This window comes from Pieris brassicae, chromosome 11, assembly GCF_905147105.1.
Source record: "Pieris brassicae chromosome 11, ilPieBrab1.1, whole genome shotgun sequence".
Taxonomy (NCBI): Eukaryota; Metazoa; Arthropoda; class Insecta; order Lepidoptera; family Pieridae; genus Pieris; species Pieris brassicae.
In genome coordinates this window covers 12,127,635-12,151,442 of record NC_059675.1, presented here as the reverse complement: position 1 = coordinate 12,151,442, position 23,808 = coordinate 12,127,635, and the positions used below count along the sequence as shown (strand labels likewise).

Sequence of the window (23,808 nt, the reverse complement as noted above, 5' to 3'; positions counted from 1 at the left end):
GTTGTGTCTCATATTCTCATTATTATCGTCTGCCCACCTCTTGCCCTGTCTTCCTCTTTTCTTTTTCCGATGTTCTCAATGTCAGACAATTCTGAGTGACGATATAGAGTGTGTTATTTTGGGTTTTTGAGAGTGAACAGTTAATGTTTTCAAAAACATTGCCTTTAGTACTAGAGTGGTGATTATAATGTGAACAGATTTTGTCAGACATCTTATATTATACAGACTATAATGGCGTCGAAACGGTAATTTTAAGTAAATAAATATTTTAACAACGTTTGTTTTTTTCGGCCAAGAATTGAACCCAATGAGAACTCATTTGTTTAAAGACAAGTGAGCCGTATATAAAAAAAAAACTTAAAATTTGTCTATGAAACGATCCGATGTCGTATCGTACCACTAACAATTTAATCACTCCCGAGGCAAATTTGATTAGTATGGAATAAGCTGTATAAGTGTTGATATCTATGCAATTTTAAAACCCCCTAGGAATACTTTAGAGGTGTTAACCGTGAACAAGAGGAATTAGCATTTATTACTAGGGCATATGTACTACGTACAGAAAATAAATTTATGTATATATTATTTTATTTATTTTGTTAGTTATAGATTTTTAATACGTACATTTCTTATTATGAAGTATTAGTCATGTTCTGAATAAAGAAAATAATAAGATGTCGTGCATATATCTGTTTTTTTAAATATAATAGGGGCAAACGAGTCTACGGAACGCCCAAAAAGGTCAGTCATCGCAGCCCATAGATACCCATTTTTAGTGGGTGCGTCACCGGCCTCTGAGGGTGGAGTACGCTCGAATGTTGAACAGTTGGAGGTCGTATCTCTCAGGGAGTCGATTCCACACTTCCCTAGTTCGTAAAAGAAAATGCCTTGGAAGTTTTCCAGCCATCAAGGTGATGTTGGTGAAATTTAGAATTCATACGGCTCGTACGGTGATGAAACGAGGCAGGAGGGAGCACCCCAAACAATTCTTCAGAACACTCACCGTAGTACACTTTATAGAAAATGCAAAGAGACTCAATGTCTCTGCGTAGAGAATCAAGCCGATCAGTAAGACATTGGAGATTGACAATTCGCTGAATTTGGTCAAAAGAAAGAGCTGGTATTTGGGAGCTACAGCCCCACATGTTAGCAGTATTCCATATGAGGTAGTATTTGAGCCTTGTAGAGCTGCATACGTTGTACCTCAGTGAAATACTGCTTAGCCCTACCCAAAACACCCAACTTTTTGGAAGACAGTTTGGCTTTAAACAATGAATTAATAGTAGGTTTTCTAATGAAGTAAAAATATATCACACATTAAACCGTTAGTAGTTTAGAGCATTGTCGGCCTAGTGCAAGGCAGCCAGCACCTTACTACCTTAAAGCAAATCATGGCTATGCAACAAAGTGCTGATTTTAAGAAAAAAAAAGATATACAGAAATTTGAGGACCAGGCAAAGTTGTAGCGTCACAGGAACACTATTTATTAAAAGTCAAATACGATTATATGGAAAACGTAAATTTGGTTTACTTTAAAAAAAGTTTCCTAGAAGCTGTATTTGTTATCTTTGTAAGGAATATTTGAAATTGCTCCATTTTAAATATTCTTTTACTATTACAATGCATTCTCGCTGGGGAACATAGGCTGTTTATATATTTAAAAAATGTCCAGCGCTTTTCGCTAATAAGCTATAATGACCTTCAAAATCTTATCATAATAATATATAAAAAAAAAATTGTGCCTGATCAAAAAGATACACAAACATGAGTTGATTGCTTCTAGCGTATTTGCTATGTTTTTTCTATTAGGCGTTAACATTTAACTGATGCACATTTACATTTACTTACAATACCTTTGTAATAATTCAGCAGCCGTATTAAGACGAGGGCAACCACCACAAAATAAATTATAAACAACATTTTTTTTCTATTTTATTTGGAAAATAAATTTTCACTCCTTTGTTGCCTCGATTGCTCCAGTCTTCTAAATCCGGAAATAGTTTGCAATCTGATATTATAGGTAATGTAATGTTGTTTTTGTTGAGGGTACACCCACCTGTGGAAGTTTCAAGGACAGCCATTATGTGTTGATTGTGTGAGTGATTATAGTGTCTATGATTGAATGATTAAATGACACCTCTATGTCAAAATTCATTACCGTTTTTACTTACGGTAGTCAGACTTAGCACAAATCTTCTAAATCGTACCCTCAGAGACTCAACATCGTTTGATTCCTATTAGTCAAAAATGTGTTGCATTCTGATATATGGTAGTGTAGCTCCTGTTAATCTCAAATCGAATCCCCAGAAACTCACATCTACACTTGGAAACTTTAAAAAGACCTGTTGTGTTGTAATCCAGTTTTAGTTGTAAAATATTCGGCTTCAATTCCGTAATATTCAGTACTAAATTTCACTGTTTACTACATTATTTTTTAATAAAATCCCTTAAAACATATCACACTGTCGATAAATAAATTTAATTCAGATAAAGGCTCTTGCTAAGTCCTTGTGAAATTTAACAGTATTTTAAACATATGTAACATAACTGGAAAAGAGAAATGTGCTTGTATTCTGTAACTCCAAATAGCGATGCAGGTCCTGACTTCATAGTTATTTTTGCATAGCAAAATTCCAAGGTCTTAATTACGGATCAAGGATTACGGATACTCTAGTTCCAATATATCCGATATTGGAAGGTACAGGGTGGCGTCGGCTGCTCGCTCTCTATCTGGCTCGACTTCTTTTTAGACCCAAGACACAGTTTTTAACATGCTTTTTACTTCTGATACACTATCAACCATGTAGATATTCTTTTAGACGACTTCTAAAAAGGAGAAGTTTAAATTAACATTTCATTATATTCCAAATACGAAGGCAATCAATACTGTTAAATAATATTTTCAATCGATTTTGAAATCGGTTATATTCAAAAAAAAACGATATTAAAAAAAAATATATATGAATCAGGACTGATTGAAGGTCGCAGCAAAAGCTGCCCAGCAGTGTTTAGCTGTTCTTATTTGTGTAATGTGTTATAATAATTTTTATTTTTGATGAAGTGCTTTATCACAAGTCCATTCTATCAATATTGGTTTAATTTAATAAAATAGACTGAAGGGAAGAAAGCTTCCAAACGTAATTTTTTGATCAATCTATTATTACGCTAGTTCTAAGCTTTTAAAGAGGAAATATTTGTATGTATACGGTCCAAATGCTGTAATAATATCAACATTGTAACGCCGAATTGGTTTTAAGAATTCATTTGTGAAATATTAAATTGTCCAAGCTACAGGATATAAATGAAGTACTGGGTGTGCAATAAAACAAATTATCAAATAAAAGCTTAGCTTTATTACTCGTTTTAATCACGAAGAAACATCCCTCAGTGGTATCAACAAGTCTCCACGCTGACATTTTCATACTAATACAACTTATTTCACAATTGTCATTACAATCAATCAATTTCGATTTAATTTTAACACAATTTAGAACCGCCAATTGTTTACCATTTACGTAAACGGTCAACACTCCGACCTGCGACGGTCGGATTAATTTTGATAAAAAGATTTCGGTCACAAATCTCCACCTTGTCTAAATACACCAAACCGTGGTTAACTCCGAAACATTCACGGACACACGCTCGTAAAATCTAAGCATTATGACAATGTGTATTATATTACTATAAGAATGTTGTAGTATTAAGAACCGTTATAATAAATGCGTTAGGTTAGGTTAGGTTAGTTTTTGTGATATAAGTATATTATGATTTGTCTGAGGCCCACAGATTACAATAGTGACCCGCTTGCAGCCATTCATAGACAAATACCAAGGATTCGTTTACAATTTTTATTTCCACTTTCACCTTAAATGCCTTTAAATTTAACTTTTTACATCCAGAACCATATAAACATCTTTTAGTCATTTATATATTTTTTTTATCTATAAAACGGTAGGCCTCACTGCCGCAGCACTACCGCGCCGGTCAACTTTTTATTTACAAGTGGTTAATGATCCTAAACGTTTAATATCCGATACTATGCTTAAAATTAAATACAAAAAACGCATGACATTTCTAAATTTATCTAAATGTCCCATTCTTGTAATCGCTATAATTTATGAAATTTTGATTTTTACACCAACTTTAGAAATATCAATACAAAAATACTCTTTTGAATAAAATTTTATACACGACTCATCGACGCGGTGGCGCGGCGGCAGCGAAGCCGCCCCGAAAGAAAAAGCTTTGAGCCTCGTAACCTTAACATCATGAAATTTGTACTAAATATATCGAGACGAGCGAACGCGGGCCCTTATTACTTAGCCGAAATGCGAGGATTCGAAACAAACGCCTAAACACTAGTCAAATTTCAATTTTCTTTGTAACGCTCAGTATTGCGGCGAACACGTAGACGCCGAAACATAATTGTCGCACGTGAACTCGCAAAACCGCGAGCCGTTACTAATTTAATTTTGTTTTTTTTTCTTAATTTTGATACTAATTTTTATCACCGGGAACCGCGCCCGCTCGCTATAATTTACAAAATATAAGTAGGTATATCATACGAGAACAGAGTCGCAGCAATGGACTGCATTACCAAAATATATTAACAACACAATATACATTTATACGAATACAAGAAGACTGAACGTGTATCGCTGTTACGAATGAAGACCACAAGGATATTGAAATTATCATTTACATTATGACATACAAAATAGCGAACGCTGGATTTGACATGTTCTCAAAGTCAAGTACCGCGTCCTGATTCTTACCTAATAATAATTTAAAAGCATCGGCAGTATTTGTTTCATGACATTCTAATAGTACATCCGTGCTCAATTTCTTTGATAATTTTAACGACATTACAAACGAATGATACCTAGTTAATAACTACCTAATTTTCAGCATTTCCCTTATTGATTTTCTCATATTATAGAAAAGTTCATACAACTAGTTGGTACATCTAAATGTTTTCTATTATCCAAAAATGAAATGCTACATAATAGTTTATTACAATTTCGAAAATTTAGGAACCATAATACCAAAACGTGAAACTGAATACATTCATAGTGTATTTTCGTTTTTTATAATTAATTTTGAAAATAATTTTTTTCATATAATTTCACCACGATAGATCCAAACATTTAGTAGACGGATTTCAAAATATTAAAACTGTCAAGCAAAAACATTAGATAAATACAATATATTATGAAACTTAAGTAAACTACGTCTAGATACAAAATTTGGAATCAATGAGTGTTGCCAAAAGACAATTATTATAAATCTACAATACATATTATAGTTACAAACATGAGTTTCACAATAAACACCGAATTTTGTACTTTTCTGTGGGATAGCCCCTTGATCACTGTGGACTTAAATACTTCGATGTTTCAATGTTGAATCTTTACAATAATTTAGAAAAATTGTCAACCAATATCTAATAAATAATTTATTAATACACGAATCGGCTCATAATATCCATTGTGGTCTTTTAGCGGCTGCACAGTGAATCACTCAAGTATAAAATCCGGAAAGAACAAATTATCAATACATAATATGTCGTCATAATTGTTTTCGCCTTACCAGAAGTATAAAGAAAAACGAGACTCCAAGTATCTGCAAATAACGGCATGTCGGTTGAAAACTGTTGATGGGAAATCAATACATTTCTATTGTAATATGTGTTGTGTAGCCTGCATTTACAATTCTATTTTATATAATTATGAAGAAACTATGGAGAGATCGGGTAACGGATTCATTACTTGCTATACATGGAAGTAAATAGATAGACAGTCTCATTGTAGAGCTGAACGGGGCCGCTCGAGCGTCTGCTCGTTCCGTAATTCAATTGGTTGGCTCACCTGCCCAACTCTACCATTAGGCTCTGGATAAAAGAACGAATAACGTTAACAGAAAACAATTTAAACGTAACATGAAACGTTGCTCATTCGTGAATAAGCCCTGCGGCGACTGCGTATCAACTTGCCAACGTACCAATGTGTGTCGCAGAAAATGAATCTGGGCTATTGCTCGGGGACTGGGGGTGGAGACACGGGTGTCGGGACTAATTTTGAACTAAAAACTAGTAGGGATCGAATAGGGGAGGCTGTAATACTGTATCTGAGATTCCTTCTCACCTAACCTGACCACTTCACTAACACCAGTCGACGCCTGGTCCATCCTAAACTGATGTTCTCTTATAATTATCGTAATAGTAAAATGATTACAAATGAAACGATAACAAAGTGTATTAAATGAAAAATGCTTATAGTTGCTTAGCTACGGCCATCCGCCCGCCCTGCGCGGCTTCGTACCGGAAACTCAAGATGTGTACGTCATACAATTCCGCAAATGAATTCACAATATATCCGTTTCCTATTGCACCTTAAAATATCATTAACGCTAAGATAGTTTCAATTGTATTTCATCTGTATTAAAATTACCGTAGTATATACACGTGTCGCTATATAACTTTGTACAACTGTCTTACCGTTTTATATCTAGTTTAAGAAGCTAAATTATCGAACATCTTCCGTCCTGTGAAACTAAGGATGTGAACTAAAGGTGACGCCACTTTGCGGGGAAGGCGGCTGGCTTCTACACGTTATAACAAATACATCAATTACAATTTGTTCGAACTTGCGGCCGAGCTATTTGAGATTTCGATCTGTGTTCCGATTTGTGTGCCTGTAGCTAACTCGGGAGCAAGTAGCGAACTCCTCGTGCTACATATACCTACGAATCAAACTAATTATTCTTCTATAGTATAATAGTAAGTGTGTATGTATACTGCTTGTTCGATATGGCGAACGGTTGCGCGCTTTCGAGTGCACGAATGAAACACGGCGCCTTTGGTTGGGCGGGAAGTTCTATTGAGGGCCTTTTGTTATAATTTATTTTCTTTAAAAAAAAATCATCATTGAAGGCACTTCGGATCGGACGAGCTGGCCCTGGTGCGTTTTTGTGACTTTGTAATTGAATTGTTATGGTGTTGAGTTTTGTTTGGATTGTTATTTGGTTTGCCTTCATCTATTGTGCCTGTGTGGGTTTGGGTGTGGAGAGATAAACGCCGTGTATCATTCGCCGGCGGCGGATACGAGCTGATTCAGATTTCCAGTTTTAAACTCTAAATATGCCTACGATTGGAAATAAAATATGGATTACGAGATAATTGGCGTTCATTTGAACGAGTAAACGGAAATTGTATAATTCGTAACCGAAATAGTAACTTACAATACTAAACTCGTATACGCCGCTCAAGCACACAGATGTATGCACGCATTTCGGAATATATTTTATCTAACGAATAAACTTAAACCTATGTCCAGAACGAGAGTACAGGACCAACTGAAACCATTTGCCGAACATTGCCGAAAAGTGTGAATGTAACCAAGGATGTGTAATTGAATAATAACAGAGGATGTTTACTGTTTTAGAATTTGGATTCTGCATTCCTTATTCTATTGAAAACTCTGCACGAACATATAACCGGCTATCAGTATAAAAATAATGTTAAATTCTTTGTCTGTGGATCGAAAAATAACCCTGCTCTATTGTACTAATGTCTATGGTTAACTTTAATTATTCCTAAAATAATTATGACGAGGTAAAGGTTGACAATTTTCGGACACGCGAACTGTGCCAACAAACTGAACGCCTACGTGAAACAAACAAAACAAAAGGATCCAGGATTAGGTATAGAAATGAAATGAAAACAACAAAAAATTTCAAACTTAAGCAGTTAATATATTAAATCGTTTTCTTCCTTAAAGAATAAATCAATAAATGATTTAAGATATACATAACTATAAAAACCATTTACGATAATACTTAATAATAATATAATAATAATTATATATAGCGAAATATATTATGTGCACAAATAAAATTCTAGGTGACTTAAATTTCTTCTTACTCATATAACCTAATGAATTTCCTAGGAGAGCCCAGGCCGTGGCGGTGCAAGCCGCCCGCCGACGTCCACGTTCAACGTACGAATTCCATTTTAATAATTTAATTTAACTTTTATTAATAATTTTGAATCTGAAGGCCTAAATGCGAGTGTCGTATAATTTTGGTGTGCGAACAATAGTCCAATGTTTATTATTTATTTTCGAATTTTGTTGCCGAAACTTGTGTGCGTTGCGCGACGCGCTCACTCCAACTGCTCAAGGAAGTTTGGCGACTTGAAGTACTCCGGCACGGGGTCGTCAAGTCGCGAGATAACTTTGTAGATGGATTTCTTCCAGCTCTGCTCGGCGTCCTTCCCGCCTTGGATGGCGCGGAAGAACTCCCGGAGAGTCTGCTCGACCACGTATCTGAAGTTTGGTGGTACCTGAAAATAAGGAATTGATATATTAGCACCGTTAAAACATTAAACTACGCTGAAAAAACAAAATTAATAGAAATATTGTAAAACTTACTTCAATGTGGTTATTTCTGTTGTAATGTAGGTTGAGAACCCTGTACAGCTCAGAGTCTCCAGCAACGTGGATGTCGTCCGCCGTCTTCAGACCTTCGCTTATGGCCTGTCGTGCGTACTTCTCCATTTGAATGTAGTAAAACTCTCTGTAAAATACACAATCTGTTAGAATAATGCTCGAAAAAATGTGAAAATCACAGGCAGAAACAAGGAAATAATACGTATGTCTTGATATGCCGATAGAGCTCAGCCCTGAGGTCGTAGGTTCGATCCCCGGTTGGTCACCAATGGACGTTCTTTCAATGTGGCAATTTAACATTCATTCGAACAATGAAAACCCAAAAAGTTGACGGCGTGTGTCAGGCACGCTTATCACCTACTTACTTATTAGGCGCAATGATCATGACACAGATATATAAATCAGAGGCCCAGACTTAAAAAGGTTGTAGCGCCACTGATTTATTATATTTATATGCCTAGTTATAACCTATGAAGTTGATTAGCTTTTATGAAGCAAAAGGCTGGATATAGCAATTGGTATGATGCGTGGATAAATTCACCTGCAGTGTGATACTTCACAGCACAATGAGAATATAAAAAGTACTCGAAAGCCGTCGGAGGGCTGAGAGGATTTGATTAGTCATTTTCGCTCAGTCCGCTTGTCGCGTATCATCGCTATCTTGGTCCGCTTCGCTTACGAGAGCGAATCGAGTGTCTCGCAGGGCTAATTACTTACGAGTTCGCATTCAAACGGGCTAATTCAGTTTTTCTCGTCTCGTCGAACGACGGGAGGCTTATAGTACCTATAAAACCTCTGTCAGATTTGATTAACCGGAAAATTTGAATAGCGAATGCCAATAATTGGCAACACTTTGAGGTACGCATTCGGTTTTGAGGTTCTTTTTTTGAAAATGTTTGCGTTGTGACAATTAAAAAAATAACACGGCCTTAAAAATATGTCGCGAACTCGCGAGAACCACGTGAAACTTCAAATCACTCAATAAATAGTCAACAGCTATCAATCGAAGCGGATCATCCCTAAGCCACTTGCGCGAGGGAGAGTGCTCGAACTTCTCGCTCGCACACTGGGGTTTCTATTATTTTTTAATTGGCACTCCGCGAGATATTGCCAGCCTTACTAATTGACTAAGTAAATGAAGTGTCTTAATAATTAGATGTCTTTTTAACTGGCGGGAGGTGACATGATGTTTAGGTATTCAAGCCTCAAATGCTTTAATTAGAGGGACAAATTATAAAATGATTCATACTTCACTGGCTCACAAATAAAGATTGTGTATGGAGTAACTTGAGTGGTTTCACGTGTTTAAATAACGATTTTGTTTGTGTTTTAATTATTATGTGTTAGATAAGTCTTAAACACGTGTGACCATTGAGTGGCTGTCTGGAGTAATGATTGCTCATGGTCTTAATAGAAAAAGAATTGAAAAGGCATGTGACAGAAGGCAGGAGATTGTCAGAAGGTGTAAGTTCGTTGGCGGCCTTTTAAGAATTTGTACGCTGGCCTTTTTCTGTCTGGTCGAAGTGGTGGTGCGCGGCAAAAAATGCCTTGAGAAACGCTCACTTGTGGAACGACGGACGTCGAGGTGTTATAGTTGGGGCAAACATACAAACGTTCATATGTTTGTATCCTCATGAATAATATAGGACATATACTTCTTATGTAGGATAATTTTCTTTCCAATGCCTACACGTAGCGGCGTAGCAGTTTCGTAGCAAAAGTTATTATTAAATCTAAGACAATTATAAAATATTGCGAGAATGGACTTTGAACTTTCAAATAGCGAGGTATGAATTAAAAACCGTTACTGTATCAGCTGTTTCATTGTTAATAAATCTTACAAAATTTCTGTATGCACAATAATATATTTTATTGTGTTTATTTTAAAGGCTAAAATTGTTTATATCTTTAACACAATCGTTCCTTTAAGGTGTTTGCGCAATTTAGTGCTCAATTTCTACAACGTTAAGGTCTATATTTAGATAGAGATAAATGTTTTCTCAAGACATCTTTCGTTTACCTGGACGCAGTCTTGAATGTCATTGTTTGCGAGCAGTTGGTATTTTTTGCGGAGTTTCTTAGGCGAAGTTTTTTCAAAAATCCACTGGAATCGGAACTGTCGAAGAAATTCTTTGGAAGATTTTTATTGTTTATAAGAATGAAGTTCAAATTAAAATTTTATGCAGAGTTACCTGCATTGTTCATTGAGGCTTTCATTAGATGCTGCAATGGGTTACTTAGGGTTAAGTTCCGGAAGTTAAAAGCGTACCGGATGTCAATAATATTATAGGCTTTTGACGTTCAGACAGTCACTCCAAGAAATGTAAGTGTTAGTTATATTACGAAATTTTAATTGTTGTAATAATGATATTCAACTGAGATGTAAGTTGCCAAAACCTTGTTTGCTTTTAATGTATCTATTAATTACTCGTTATTACTAATAATAAATATACGATTTAAATTCAATCAATCCCTAACAAATACTTTCTGCATTCGTAAAACTGTGAAACGAAACAAGATTGACAAACAGTAACTTTGCTTATACCTAAATGGTTTGCAAGTTTACCACAAAGGGTGTTAAAAAAACGGTCTATTGTTGAGAGAATCTCGACACTTTCTTAGTCCCCCTCAAGAAGTACTTCGATTCCCGTGTGAACCGCTAAGCTTACATAGAGTTTAATTCTCGTAGACATCCTTTGATTAAAAAAATAGTAGTAAACTATCGTGTTTTTGTAATTGAAGATAATTCTTATGATAAAACGTATAAAAATTTATACGTCTATTGCCTCATAAAATATAATTTTTAATTCATTAATGTCAGCTGTAATAAATACCTAATGTAAAACCTAATATAGATAAATTAAATTCCAAGAATTTAGTATTTTTTAATGACGTTGACAACTAAGAATTTGTTAGTATAAACTAGAAAGTAAGAATATCAAGAAGCCTGTGAAGAAGCTAGGCCGGCCTAATTAGCCAAGACGACGGACCAAATGGACGTCTAAGTGCGAAAGCTGAGTCTTCACAACATTATTGCGTCTTGAGGAATAATAATAATAATAATAACCAGTCTGTTTATCGCAACTCTACATCGTAAGTAGTCGTTAAGAAATCTCTTCGAGGGGCCAGATCGTTGTTTAATATTTTCTTCCCTTTTTTAACTCGTTTGGCGAGAATTAGTATTTATAAGCTTCAGATACTTCGCAATAAGATTTGAGATATTTGAATAAAAAGCTTCTAGTTTTTTTATAGTGAATAAAAATGGTTTAAAGCACTGGCGAAATTTGCAAGGAATACTTAACTTTCCCTATATATCTTTCAGATATTTGGTTAAGTTAGAGAGAATTATTAATTGTATAGAAATCGTTGTGATCCATTGTGACAGGTCGACAGATGCGCATACGCAGCCCCTATCTGTCGACAATGCTGCATTTATCCTAGCCATTTCGGTTAGATAGAAATTGGCAATTATATACCATATTTAGGGAGTCTTATATAACGACAAATATTAAGATATTTTAAGATTGTTCTCACATCAAATGGCATCTTCAGACTCCTATGGCAAATGTTGTACTTTTGATCAACAAATGTCATTTCCGTAAAGCGGTACACAAGCAAAGATTATAAATTTTGATATTTTTCTTTAATACACGGTATAAACTAATGTTTGTAAACACGTTAATAAAGCAATTATTGAATATGGGTTATAGTGTCATATCGACATACCGATGTCTGCCTTAACATATACACAGTTAACCGTTTGGCGATGCGGGCTAACCGCTAACCGATAACGAACTTCTACGCCAACATCTTCGTGACAGGCCATCATTATTGTGACACAGATAATCCATAATTTAAATAAAGAATAAATTAAAAGTGCACTTGAACTTTTGAAGCAACGCAATTCCCGGAATTCCACAAAAACGGGTCCACAAAAATTAAGGCTCAAGTGCGCTTCTTAATTTTTCTATAGGAATAAACAAACCGCCTTTTTGTGCTCTTTCATTTTCACGGCCTAATTATAATAGAACTGTAGTCATAAAACAATGACACCTAAACATTGGCGGAGCTCGCACAAAAACTCATTTATAAAACCGAAATATGCACCACCTGAATCACTTCATAGAAATATTTTGATATAAAACCAACAAATCAGTATTGAAAAGGAGCTAATGCACACAATCGAGCGTTATATAAAACAAAAAAGAGTGCTTATAAACGCGTAACTTTGCCCTGTAAAAAATAGTTTTCAGACATTTACTACTGACTTCAAATATACTCATTTCGATCGTTGCCAAATACAATGGTTATTAAAACCTGATGCAGGCAAGGCTCACTGAAATGATAGGGGAGGTATTACAGGTTATGTGTATGTGTGTGCGGCGGATGTGTGTGTTAGTGGACCGCGTCCAGCTTTCGTATAACACGCCGGAATGAGCCGATGTTGCTAGAGTATTCAATTGATAGAGCCATGTTTTGTACATTTTATTTTGACGAAATAAACATACTTTAGCTGGCCAAATGAAGAGTATAAAATTACTAGTTCAATCAAAAAGTCAAAACAAGAGAGACAGAGGCTAGAGTTAAAATAGTTCTGATTAAATAGACAGGTAGCCGTCTGATGAATTTAACAAATACTAAAAACAGGACACTATTGATCTCAGTTACAGCGTTAAAAGTTGTATACGAAAAGTTGGCTAAAAATTGTTTAAAAAAAAAAAACGACTGCTCTACATTCTTGTTCTCTGTGCAAAAGTCGCACGGCGGTGAGCACACATACGCGGCGGCGCACACAGCCACGGCTAAAAGCGAGTAAACTAATACCGGGCCGGATTAATGCTTCAGTTAGTGAAAAAACTTTTTTTCAGCCTCCGCCGTCCGACTCAGGGCCGCACTCGCAACTTCCGGTTTTGATGATTGTCCAACAAGTAAGGTTGAGATGCAAGGTAATATATATTTTAATACTAATAAAGCAGTAAGCGAAGAATACTCCCTAATAGATTTGACAATCGGCACTTAACACGTATTTAAACTGACGCGTTACGATGCGGGTTGTAGACGGTTATCTACCCATACGCTTTGCGACTTTCTCGCGAATTATTCTCTTATCTTGAAACGGGAAATGCGAATTTTACTTTTTAGTTACGATGAAGAACATTTTATTTACAATATCTGTTCCAAAAACAACAATAATACATGATGCAATTTATTTTTATTTTTATTTACAATTGTCTTTACATTTACGACACATTTACGATGTCGTACATCATGGAACAACGATCTAGCCAAGCTTAAGACTAATAAGTAATTTATGTCTAACCTAATTTACTAAAAAGGATTGTTATCTTAAGTAAGTGTCCAATAACGCTACTTATAGTGTCTATTAAAGGGAAGACACTCTGTTCCTGTGTTCAGAATTGATGACATGATGCAATTGAAACTAAAACAACTCTTCACAGTTGAAGGCTTGTAAGGAACGTAGCCATGATCACAATGATGAATCGTAATCCGGTCCTGTATAATGACTCCCTCCTCACTGACCTGCCTCTGTCTTGTACCCCACGCTTCAAAAGTTCAGCTCATTTGAGTGCTTGCGGAGATTTTATTACCCCAACTATACTCGCTTCGGTATTAAAATTTCGAAAAAAAAGGGGTTGAACAGACGCGAGGCCGTTTAAGTGCGCGCATAAAGCTGACCGTTCACGGTTGCTTGATTTCAGGATTAGTTCGCTAATTACTGTTTTGAGACAGTTTCAAAAACCAGTTCTGACAGTTCTTTATTTTTAGCTTCCTCGAGTGTCCACAGTAAAAAGTATACAACGATACGAACCTTTGAGCCGTCCGTCATGAAATTACACTAATGTTGAATTTTATATGTCGAGTGCTTGATTGTATAAAAATTAGGCGATATTCTAAACAAAGGATAGTTTATATTTTGCCTTTTTCAATTTAACGAGCTCTGGACCGGGATATTATAAAATTAGAATCAAAACTAAATAATCTCTGTACACAATACAAGTGATACAATTTTAATTTAGTAGCAAAAACCTTTCAATTCAAATCCAAATAGAAATAGCGAAAACTATTACGTTTATAAAAGATTAGTGATCAGACATTTTCATAAAATCAAGCAGGAAATTATCAAAATGTTTTTGCGATTAATTTTTTTTTAAATAAAAGCTATTCACACGTGATACATTCACGGATCTGTCATCGCATCTCGTATTTATTTTATCTGAACAAATATGTAATCAGAACCGCGAATATGTTTAATATGGCGGCCGTTGATCACGTGTCTAACAATAATTACTTTAGTGTTGCCAGTCGTCATTACGTCAAACCGCCTGCTTGCTCACATTTTCACTATACTCAAGTTATTTCCCCCGGGCCTTTTGTCATTGCTATTTATTACTAAGATTTCCTACGACACGTATATTTTTTACTTATAAGTTTGATGGCTTTACAGATAAAATCAATATGTTTCATTTAAATAATACGTGAGTGAGTTTTTCGATTCGACGATTCGTTCACAAACGTGCGTTGTACTTTAAAGTTTTTGAGTATCGTTTTAAAATCGCCACCACTTTAAATAATTACTTTTTATTTCGTCCAAAGTCCATAATACATTGTTATCAACAATAACTTTTTGTCCTTGTTATATCCTTGTCTTTGCAGTGACCACTATCAAACGGAAGCGTTTGCGCACCATTTTATCTCGCTTTAACTGAAGTACCGTCCATTTTGAAAGATCTCTGACTGCAGACCGTACTTGTGTATATCATTTGTTTAGTTAAGTAACGGAAGGTCTTATTATAATGGCCAATGATGAAGAATACTTGTTGTATTTATATAGAATTCGTTCGTTTCTTTGTTTCATATTTTTAACATGAACTCTAGTTTGCTCATTATTAAGTTAGTAACTACTTTTTTTTATCTTTTCTTGGAAAATTTTAGGAGTAATTTATATTAATACAGAACTAAAGATGTGAAATTTGTAAAAAATATTGCGCTGGCTAATATCTGATCTAAGGTGGCATAGGTAATCCAAACCTTTTTACCGACACTGTGAACGATAACAAATATTACAGTTATGATTTATATACTGCGTAACAAATGCTATATTTTTTATTTAGGTTAAAATGAGTCATCCTTATATGTGTCATAAGAAAGTAGACATTGAAGTGCTTGAGTCGCTGTCACGTGGGAAATTATGTAATGTAAATCCCAGGCGTGTCACCGACCGAAGGAATTAATAAAAGTTTCTTACCCCACACCTACAGCAATAAATGTCCTTTATTAACTTAGTACACCTATAATAATAACTCAATCTTTTTAGTCTATTTACCGAAGCACAGAATACATTATAACGTAACGTGGGTGAAATTTTAATGACAATATTTATAAATAGTTCACGATAATCTGTGGCGTAATTGTGACAGCTGTCTTAGTGGTAAAGATCGCGTGACAGCACTGTTCCCGCCCAACCGTGTGTCGTGTCATTAGAGGCGTATTAAGGTTTTTAAGGCAAATGCTAATGAAAGAATGCCGCTCCCACTCCTTCGAGACCGGGCAAGGCGCGCCGTGCGTGTTCCCTATATGAAGACATGTCATGTCATAGCAATTATTAATTCTTGGTATGCTTTTGTATAATTAGCTGTACCGTAATCCAGTTAAGGTTAAGCAGATCCTTGGTGTTAAGAAAATGATCACAGGATTTTTAGATGTATGATTTATATTACGTAAGAAAAATATTGAATGCTTACTCCACGCATAACTGACATTAATACCATTTCGTGCCTTAAATATACTTAGTAACCTAATCAAAACGCGTTAAAGGGTGTGGTAATTAAAGCATTGTAATGGTTCGAAGACAAGATAAGGCCGGTCGGAAGAAACAAGCACTTTTCTAATTATGCTTTCATTAGTTGATGGATGGCTTACTCATGCTTACGTTAAGGAATTGTCTATAGTCGATGTTCGCATGCAATGTTTTATCTTCTCGTGCGATCGTTGTTGTCTTTGGATCACGCTAGAATCGTTCTATTGGTATTAGGCCAGTATTAGTATGGATTGAAATTATTGTAATACAAGAATGTTACGATGGAGGTTTGTAATTTTAAACAGAAATATATGTGACTAATGAACACCGAGGCAGCTTTATCGGCATATTATATTTCCATTTATAATGTCTCATAAAAGTTTCGATATTGATACGCGCGAAGTAGGGCACAGGAAGATTGGCCGGCGACCGCGGCTTCAGCCCCACACATGGCCCGTTACTTGATTACAGCGATAAGTACCGCGCCTTGCGTGTTTTAATTATATTATTAACGATGCTAGCCGAAACTAATACTTTATAATGGTTACGTCGCAATGATATGTAAATATACGCCTCGCCTAAACTATTAAGCGCGTCGCGTGCGTAAAAACCTCCACTTTCAGAAGATACATTGCCCACAATTTAGTACCGAGGCGTGACATTCCTTCGGGCTAACGTATTTATAAATTCACCAGTTACATATTAATTCAGCCAAACAAAACTGCCACTCGTAAGACGTGAAAACTAGAGTTGACGCGTAATTAGCAGCTTTTTAGAAGAAAAACTACTCATAAGCTTCCTCGAGAGGGTAGGATTAATTACTGGAGGTGCTTATATGAGCGGGCGCGATATAAATGGCCGGCCACTTGGCACCCTAGCCTCGCCTGGCCTTATTAAAAATGTTAACACGTAAATTAGACTCCACGGTGCCACTGTATTAGCCAACCAATTAAATTTTAGAGCCAGCTCGCACAATGCAGAGCTAGGCGAGTTCACACCCCGGGGGATGGCAGCGAAACAAAATAGCCTCGCCGATGTGAGATCAACCCCGTCATACGTTTCCTTCACACTTTGATAGCGTTTCTAGTGTTTGGTAAAAATAAAATTGCGCACTTAAGTTTTTAATTACAAAAAATTAAATATTGAACCAAGTATGTACGGAGCGAGTTAGCGCGATAAGTTAAAAAGCCATATGAAAATTGCGACGTAAGGTTGGCAGCATTTCCGTTGCCGACTGTAAGAGTCCTTGCATACGAGAGAATTTATTCTCAGTTGAATTAATAAAAAATATTAACTTTATAAAAGTAATTCTGATGATTGAAAATCTTGTTATTTCCACATTTCCCTTTGCCGATGCAATGCTGTGATAATTTCACGGTGTCTAACTTTACGAGCGTCGTGTTTATGAGATGAATAAATTATTAATTAAAAAAGTCGTGAGCGTGTCATTAAAGGCATCAGTGGCCGGCTTTAGCTGGAGCAGGCGGTGCGGCATTGTGTCGTGAGCCAGGTCGGCCGTGTGAGAGCGGGTAAAAGGTTTTAGTCTCGTCTAGTCTAAGTGCACACACTCGTGCTAGTTGGATGTGTATAAAGATTAATTGGAGTGTTGCCTATTCTAACAATTTACGACGCCTTGTAGCGGGCCGGCCGCAGACCACTTCTGCACAACTTAATTAAGCGAAATAACTTAAACGAGTCACCGTTGCTAATTAGAGTTATCGTTGCGGCTAATTCTCCGAGTGACTCTTTGTTTGCCTGAGTTTCTTTGAGTTGCGCGCTAAAAGAATTTGTCTTTGCATCGACTTTGAAGTATGTTTGTTTTGGACCCCGAGGACTTTGTAAAGAACGTCGTGTTAATTTCGAGAAATAAACTTTCGTATACAGAATAATATTATTCGGATATGGTGGGTAATTTAAAAAGGAACCGCTTTAAGGTTGGTACACACTGGGCGACGGAGCGATAGCAAAAGACGTTGAAGGGTTCTCGCCTTTAGAACCCTTGAGGTGTGCACACAGTACGTCAACAAGTGGCTAGTTTGCTTCCATACTCAAACTTGCGTCTTTTTACTATCAGCGAACTATGTTAATAGCGTAATGAACTATTATTTTTCATTACCAAACGCTTATCACTCTAATTAGTTTCATTAAATTAAATTTACTGTTGATAACGTTAATTACGACTTAAACAACACGTACATATTTTAGATACATCTGTAAATTGTATTAGTTCAGCATAATGTAACAAAAACAACATAAAACTTATCAAGAGATGTCCAAATTAAAGATCCAATACCCATAATTAACTAAAGCTTATCGATATCGCGTAGTTAACATGAAAGCTTTTCACCTTCGTGCTTAATATTAGCTCAATTTAAAAAAAAACATTCAATGTTACCAGCTAATCGAAGCTTCCGTTTTAAAATATTATTTGTAGTAGACACCTAGGTAATTACCTTCGTGACCCTCACCCTTTCAGTATTTCAGAGATGTATATCGTAAGGAAATGGACATTTTCCGTTGTCCACAATGCAACCATTAAGGTTACAATTTTAATGGACTTCGACTCGGAAAATATTTTATAAATAGACGCAGTAATCGTCGACAAGAATAAGATTTTATGATACTGTTTTAATATGAATAAATACTAAATTGGGTTCATTTACAGTTTCTTCTATCAAACGGTTTTTTTTTGAAAAAATGCATTAAATTTATACAATATAGTGTACTTCCTTCATTATTAAGTTATCGTTTCGCGGTCAATGTTCTCAATTAATTTACTTTTCTTGCGGTTATATCCTGTTGAAGGAGGAAAATCTCCAAATAAATTTTAATTAAGTCTTGAAGTTTCTCGGTGTTAACGGAAGAACACAAATATTAATTGATAATGTATTGCAGAGTTACCATTATTAAAATATAAATACATTACGTGAAAAGCTTTTACGAAGCTTATCATAGATAAAAGAACTAGCTCAAGATACGGGCATAACGCTCTGATAACAACAAATTAAAGTGTTAAGCAAACATTGATATTATCTTCGTCTCTATCTTTGTTATCAAGTGTGAGTGGGAGGTAGAGTGCTAGAATACCGGCCAATAGATATGCAAAGAACGGGAAGCTTTATCATAGGCACGCGGCGATGGCAGGTGCCTCTTATCAGGACTTAGATAGCGCGAAAATTAGTCAAGTGGAAATCAATATCGAAGTAATTTTTCCCCTTCGCACCTCTTGTGACCTTTTCGCTTACTCAGTGTTATATTTGAGTCGAGAGATATTTCTCTAATTTAATAAGAAAAACTTTCTTGAGTAAAAAATCTAAACAAACATTGCAGGTGATTGCTTTCTGTTAAATAGGGATGTTAGTGTGGGGCTATTTGTTATTAGGAAATAGTGAATTTTCACCCCTTTATTGAATTATTACGGGGTGATTGGATAATCGTAGTCGAAGACAGTGATTGCTCTTAATTTGTTTAACTCCAAGATTGCATACTGCTTGAATATTGACTGTTTTGTGGTATTTTGATTTAGTCCATTGAAGTATTATTTTCTTGTTTCTGTTACATAAGGGATAATAAAATAAAAACACTTACCTAAAGTTTGAGAACCATTTGACGAGCTGTGCTGTGTTGTTCTTGTTGAACTTGATGTCAGGGAAATACATTTTGAGGACCGCAGAACTCGGGTACCGCACCCAGAAGAACATCAGCTTGGCCTTGCGTAGGTGCATCGGTGTTAATGTTGAAGAGTACAACGGAATCAAGGATCATATTGTCTTCACAAATACACAAACATTCTATGGATACATTATGCAATAGACTATAGAGTATGGTATTATGGCATCATCTATTCTATTTAATCTTGTCTTGTAATTCTATTAAACGCAGATATCAGTCTTATTAAACCGCGATAGCCTTTTTAAGCGTGGAATACAATTTATTGGATTACTTTGATCCGCTTTATTTTATTCGGCCAAATAATATCTCAAACTATAATTGACGTTAAAGGAATTAGGCTAAGAACTAATTACAATTAATGCGTATAGATATACAATTATTCTTGGATAAAAGGAATGCTGGTAAATCTGATTATATCCCTGTATTACGTTGGTTCAACGAAGCACCACAATACCTTAATCCATTTGCATCTAATCTTATAAAATCACCTTATCTGATATCGCACTCGGCATCTAGGTACTGTTGAATTAATTATCTATTGCAGTACAACTGTTTTATATAATAAAGTATTAACCTACATTATAAATATTTGATATCAAAGCACTGTTAGTGTTACGCCTAATGAAATACATTTTCTTTTCTACGTAGACGTTGCCCAAGTATGGAGACTGTTACCGCAAGCATTTGCGGGGTTTCAAGAGTCGTATATCTAACTGTTAAGTAGGAAGTAAGCGGTCGCAGTCGTAAGGTTAAACGTAGAAATAAGATATCTGTGGCCGTTTGCGTGTACGGCTTGAGGACTTGACCGGATTACGTAAACACAGTGACTGGTCTTACATTGTGCGATCTTAGTTTTATAAGCCGGATGCGATATTATTTCCACGTATAGGCTCGAAGTTAAGCTGAAAATAAATATTAGTATGTGTAATTCTATTAAAAAGGATATAGTAGGCTGGACTCCGTCGTAAGGCAGGTCAGTGGAGTTGCAGTCAGAGTGGTCCTGCGCGTCCATGTGGTGAGGGTGATGCGGCGCGTGGTGCGGGTGGTGTGGGTGGTGTCGCAGGTAGTCTGGCGAGCTGTGGTGTGCCGCCGCAAGCAGAGGATGCAACATCGTCGGTGCGTTTGGCAGCGGCGGAGAGTCCCGCTCCGGCGCGGGCGGTGACCGCGCTAGACCTCCACCCGCCACAAAAAATGGCGAGTACGGCGAGAACACTTGACTCTCGTGTAGTGACGGATTCGGTATTGCAACTGACGTTGGCAACGCCATCCCTCCCGGGTACGGGCGTGGAGAAGGCGACTCGGGGAATTTGCTTTCAGGGGAATGCCCCATGCCTTCTCCTAGGATTCGGCTTACGGTGCGAGGCGTGATTCGTGTGTCTGTCACCTTATGCCGCTTAGGCTTTTTTGGCGTTACGACTAAACTCAGAGGCTCGCTGGGGTCGATGTTCTGTTCCCGATCATAATGTCCATTCATCGGGCCGAAGTGCGATGGCATCGGCTTCTGCGGCGTCTGGAACAGGCCTGTCGGAGGTCGCATGTGAGCGCCGTGGCCTGGCCCGCCCGCCTCGGGGTGCAGCGGAAATGCCGCGCCGCCTGGCGCACGGGGGCCATTCATATGGCTCATAAAAATTTGATTATTGGTCATAAATGGGACGCCATTTGGGGCGCCCGGGTGATGGACGGGTTGGTTACCTGGCATTTGTCCCGGCGGTCGCTCAGGCGCTTTCGGCGGTGGAGATTTTCTATCCAGCATTCTCGATGCTCTTATCAAATCCTTGTTTAGTTGCTCCGCAGCAGCCGCGGCTGCCTCTGATTGCTTGCCCATTACACGTCGTTGGTGCACGAAACGTGTTACAATAGAGTCAATGAGACTCGCCAAAGACGCTGTGATTTCACTTTTCAGAACTTCAGCGAGGCTTTCTAGATCTGCCCCTGTGATGGAGCCGACTGACCCCGCGTTGCTTCGTAAAGCATCTAGTCGTTCTGCTAGCTCTGAAGGTAGGGGCGGTTTAGGCGTTTGACCCATTTGTCTTTGTTGGGGCGAGTGTTGATTAGATTGTGGCCTATGTTGATTATTTTGTTGGTGTTCACTAGCCTCTTTCATGCGCGCTTCTTGTTCTAAAAATAATTTTTGGCTAACATTTAAATACATTGCGGCTGCATTGCTGAGGTGTTGATGCGTGTGCGGAGGATGCATGTGTTCACCGTGCGGCAAATGGGGCAACAGGGGAAGTGACCCATTGAAACCAGGTGGCAGGTGAGGATGAGTTGCTTGGATCTTAGCTGAGATCATCTTGCTCATGACCTGAGAGAGCATGTTTGGTGGTGCACTGTTAGGTATTGGTGGCGGAACTTCCTTAGCAGGTGATGCAGGTTCTGATTTCGGAACAGTATCCTCAGTTTGTTCTACATCACTAGATGCACCATCATTGTCAATAGTCTCTGACTCTTGGCCCATGCGATTACAAAGTTGCAAATATTTCTCTTGCATCTCAGCTAATTGTTCTTGCATAGTTCTTAATTGTGATTTTAAAGCATTTTTTTCTACTAACTTTTGTTGTATCGGAGGTCGCTCACCATCATCCTCGGAGTCCTCTGACACTGTCTGTACACTACTGCTGTGGCTGGCACCGTACCTCTCTGCCGCACCGTCGTGCTGTTGCGGGTGGTATAACTTTCGTTTCTTACACCCGTTCACTTGAGGTTGCTGAGGCGCAGGGCTAGAACGCATTGTAGACACTATGTTTTCAACACGAGCACGTTTCACATCCTGTGGTCGCGGAGAAGACCTTTGAGCGTCACTATCGCGGTCTTCTGGTTCCGACTTAGGAGCGAGAAGCTGTTCTGAAGGTTGCTGCGCAGGCGGCGGTGAGGTACGAGAATCGCAAGCGTTGTCCAGTCTCAGGAGCGCGTCGTCAAGGTCTGGCCGCGAGTCCCGCGATATCGGTCGCTCAGGTGACCGCTTCTCGTCCTTAGGCTCATCGTTGTTATTATTTGCCAGCACATTATTATTATCCGGGGAGAGTCGCATGAGTTCCTTCTTGTGACTCTGAAGAATATCTCTGAGAACACGATCGCGAAGCACGTCACCACCGTTAGTCTCATCGCCGTTGTCCTCCTGTTTGGGTGCGCGGCCCAGCAGCTCGTTGAGCATTTCAGCTGGCGCGTAGCAAGGACCAAAAAGGCCGAAGTGTTGGCGACCCTCGAAGATGGCGCCGTAAAGTCCCCCACTCATGTGTACGGAGCGCGCAGGCGCGGGTCCGTTCGTCGCGAGAGTTGAATAAGAATTGCGCGGCTCACCGGCGTCCACGCGCTGTCTGACGCGTTTCTGTTTCTTTAGGAGCTTATCCGAGTAGGGCGCGTGTGAGTCGGCCTCCTCCTCCGATGACATCATCCGCTAGACGGGCCTCGATTGGCCGGACGGGCGGCGGGCAGGCCCCCGCGCTACTCGAGCCGCATCGCCCGCTCTGCAATAAGGAGGGGAGCTTGATCAACACACCTGCTCTCTACAAGCGCGCGCGTCTCTACATTACGTCTTGAACGTTAATATGGGACGCATGTCGACTTATACCTAGTATGACAACTTTCCGAAACTAAAACTTATTACATATAGGAAATAGTAATTAACAGTTAACTGAATTAACCTCAATACAATGAGTGGAGTGCTAAATATACTCTATGTATTAAAAATACAACTAAAGGCTTTAAATATTAATTGTACTAATTATAAACTCATAGGTTATTTAATTACTTATTTATCAAGATGCGAAGAACGAAACGAAATACTGCGCGCATATTTCAATTATTGCTATTGAAATTTGGAGAGAATGCCAATCATTAGGAAAATGAGCTACATATCCTATGTACGTA

At 37.6% G+C, this 23,808-nt stretch overlaps 1 protein-coding gene across 2 annotated transcripts in view; it reads right to left on the bottom strand.

Moving 5' to 3' along the window:
- Window positions 1-7,778: 7,778 nt before the first annotated feature.
- The window catches only part of LOC123716283 (homeobox protein prospero), an 83,713-nt gene continuing 67,683 nt past the window's right edge, over window positions 7,779-23,808 (bottom strand). Inside the window, exons 4-8 of one of the 2 annotated variants that reach the window (XM_045671946.1) lie at window positions 21,631-23,405; window positions 20,885-21,459; window positions 19,855-20,009; window positions 8,430-8,574; window positions 7,779-8,341 (exon numbers count right to left, since the gene is read on the bottom strand). In XM_045671946.1, the coding sequence (XP_045527902.1) occupies window positions 8,162-8,341; window positions 8,430-8,574; window positions 19,855-20,009; window positions 20,885-21,459; window positions 21,631-23,332 (2,757 nt within the window). In that variant the 5' untranslated portion in view covers window positions 23,333-23,405 and the 3' untranslated portion in view covers window positions 7,779-8,161. Of the gene's footprint in view, window positions 8,342-8,429; window positions 8,575-19,854; window positions 20,010-20,884; window positions 23,406-23,808 lie in introns of both variants that reach the window. The other variant, XM_045671945.1, reaches the window with a different exon arrangement.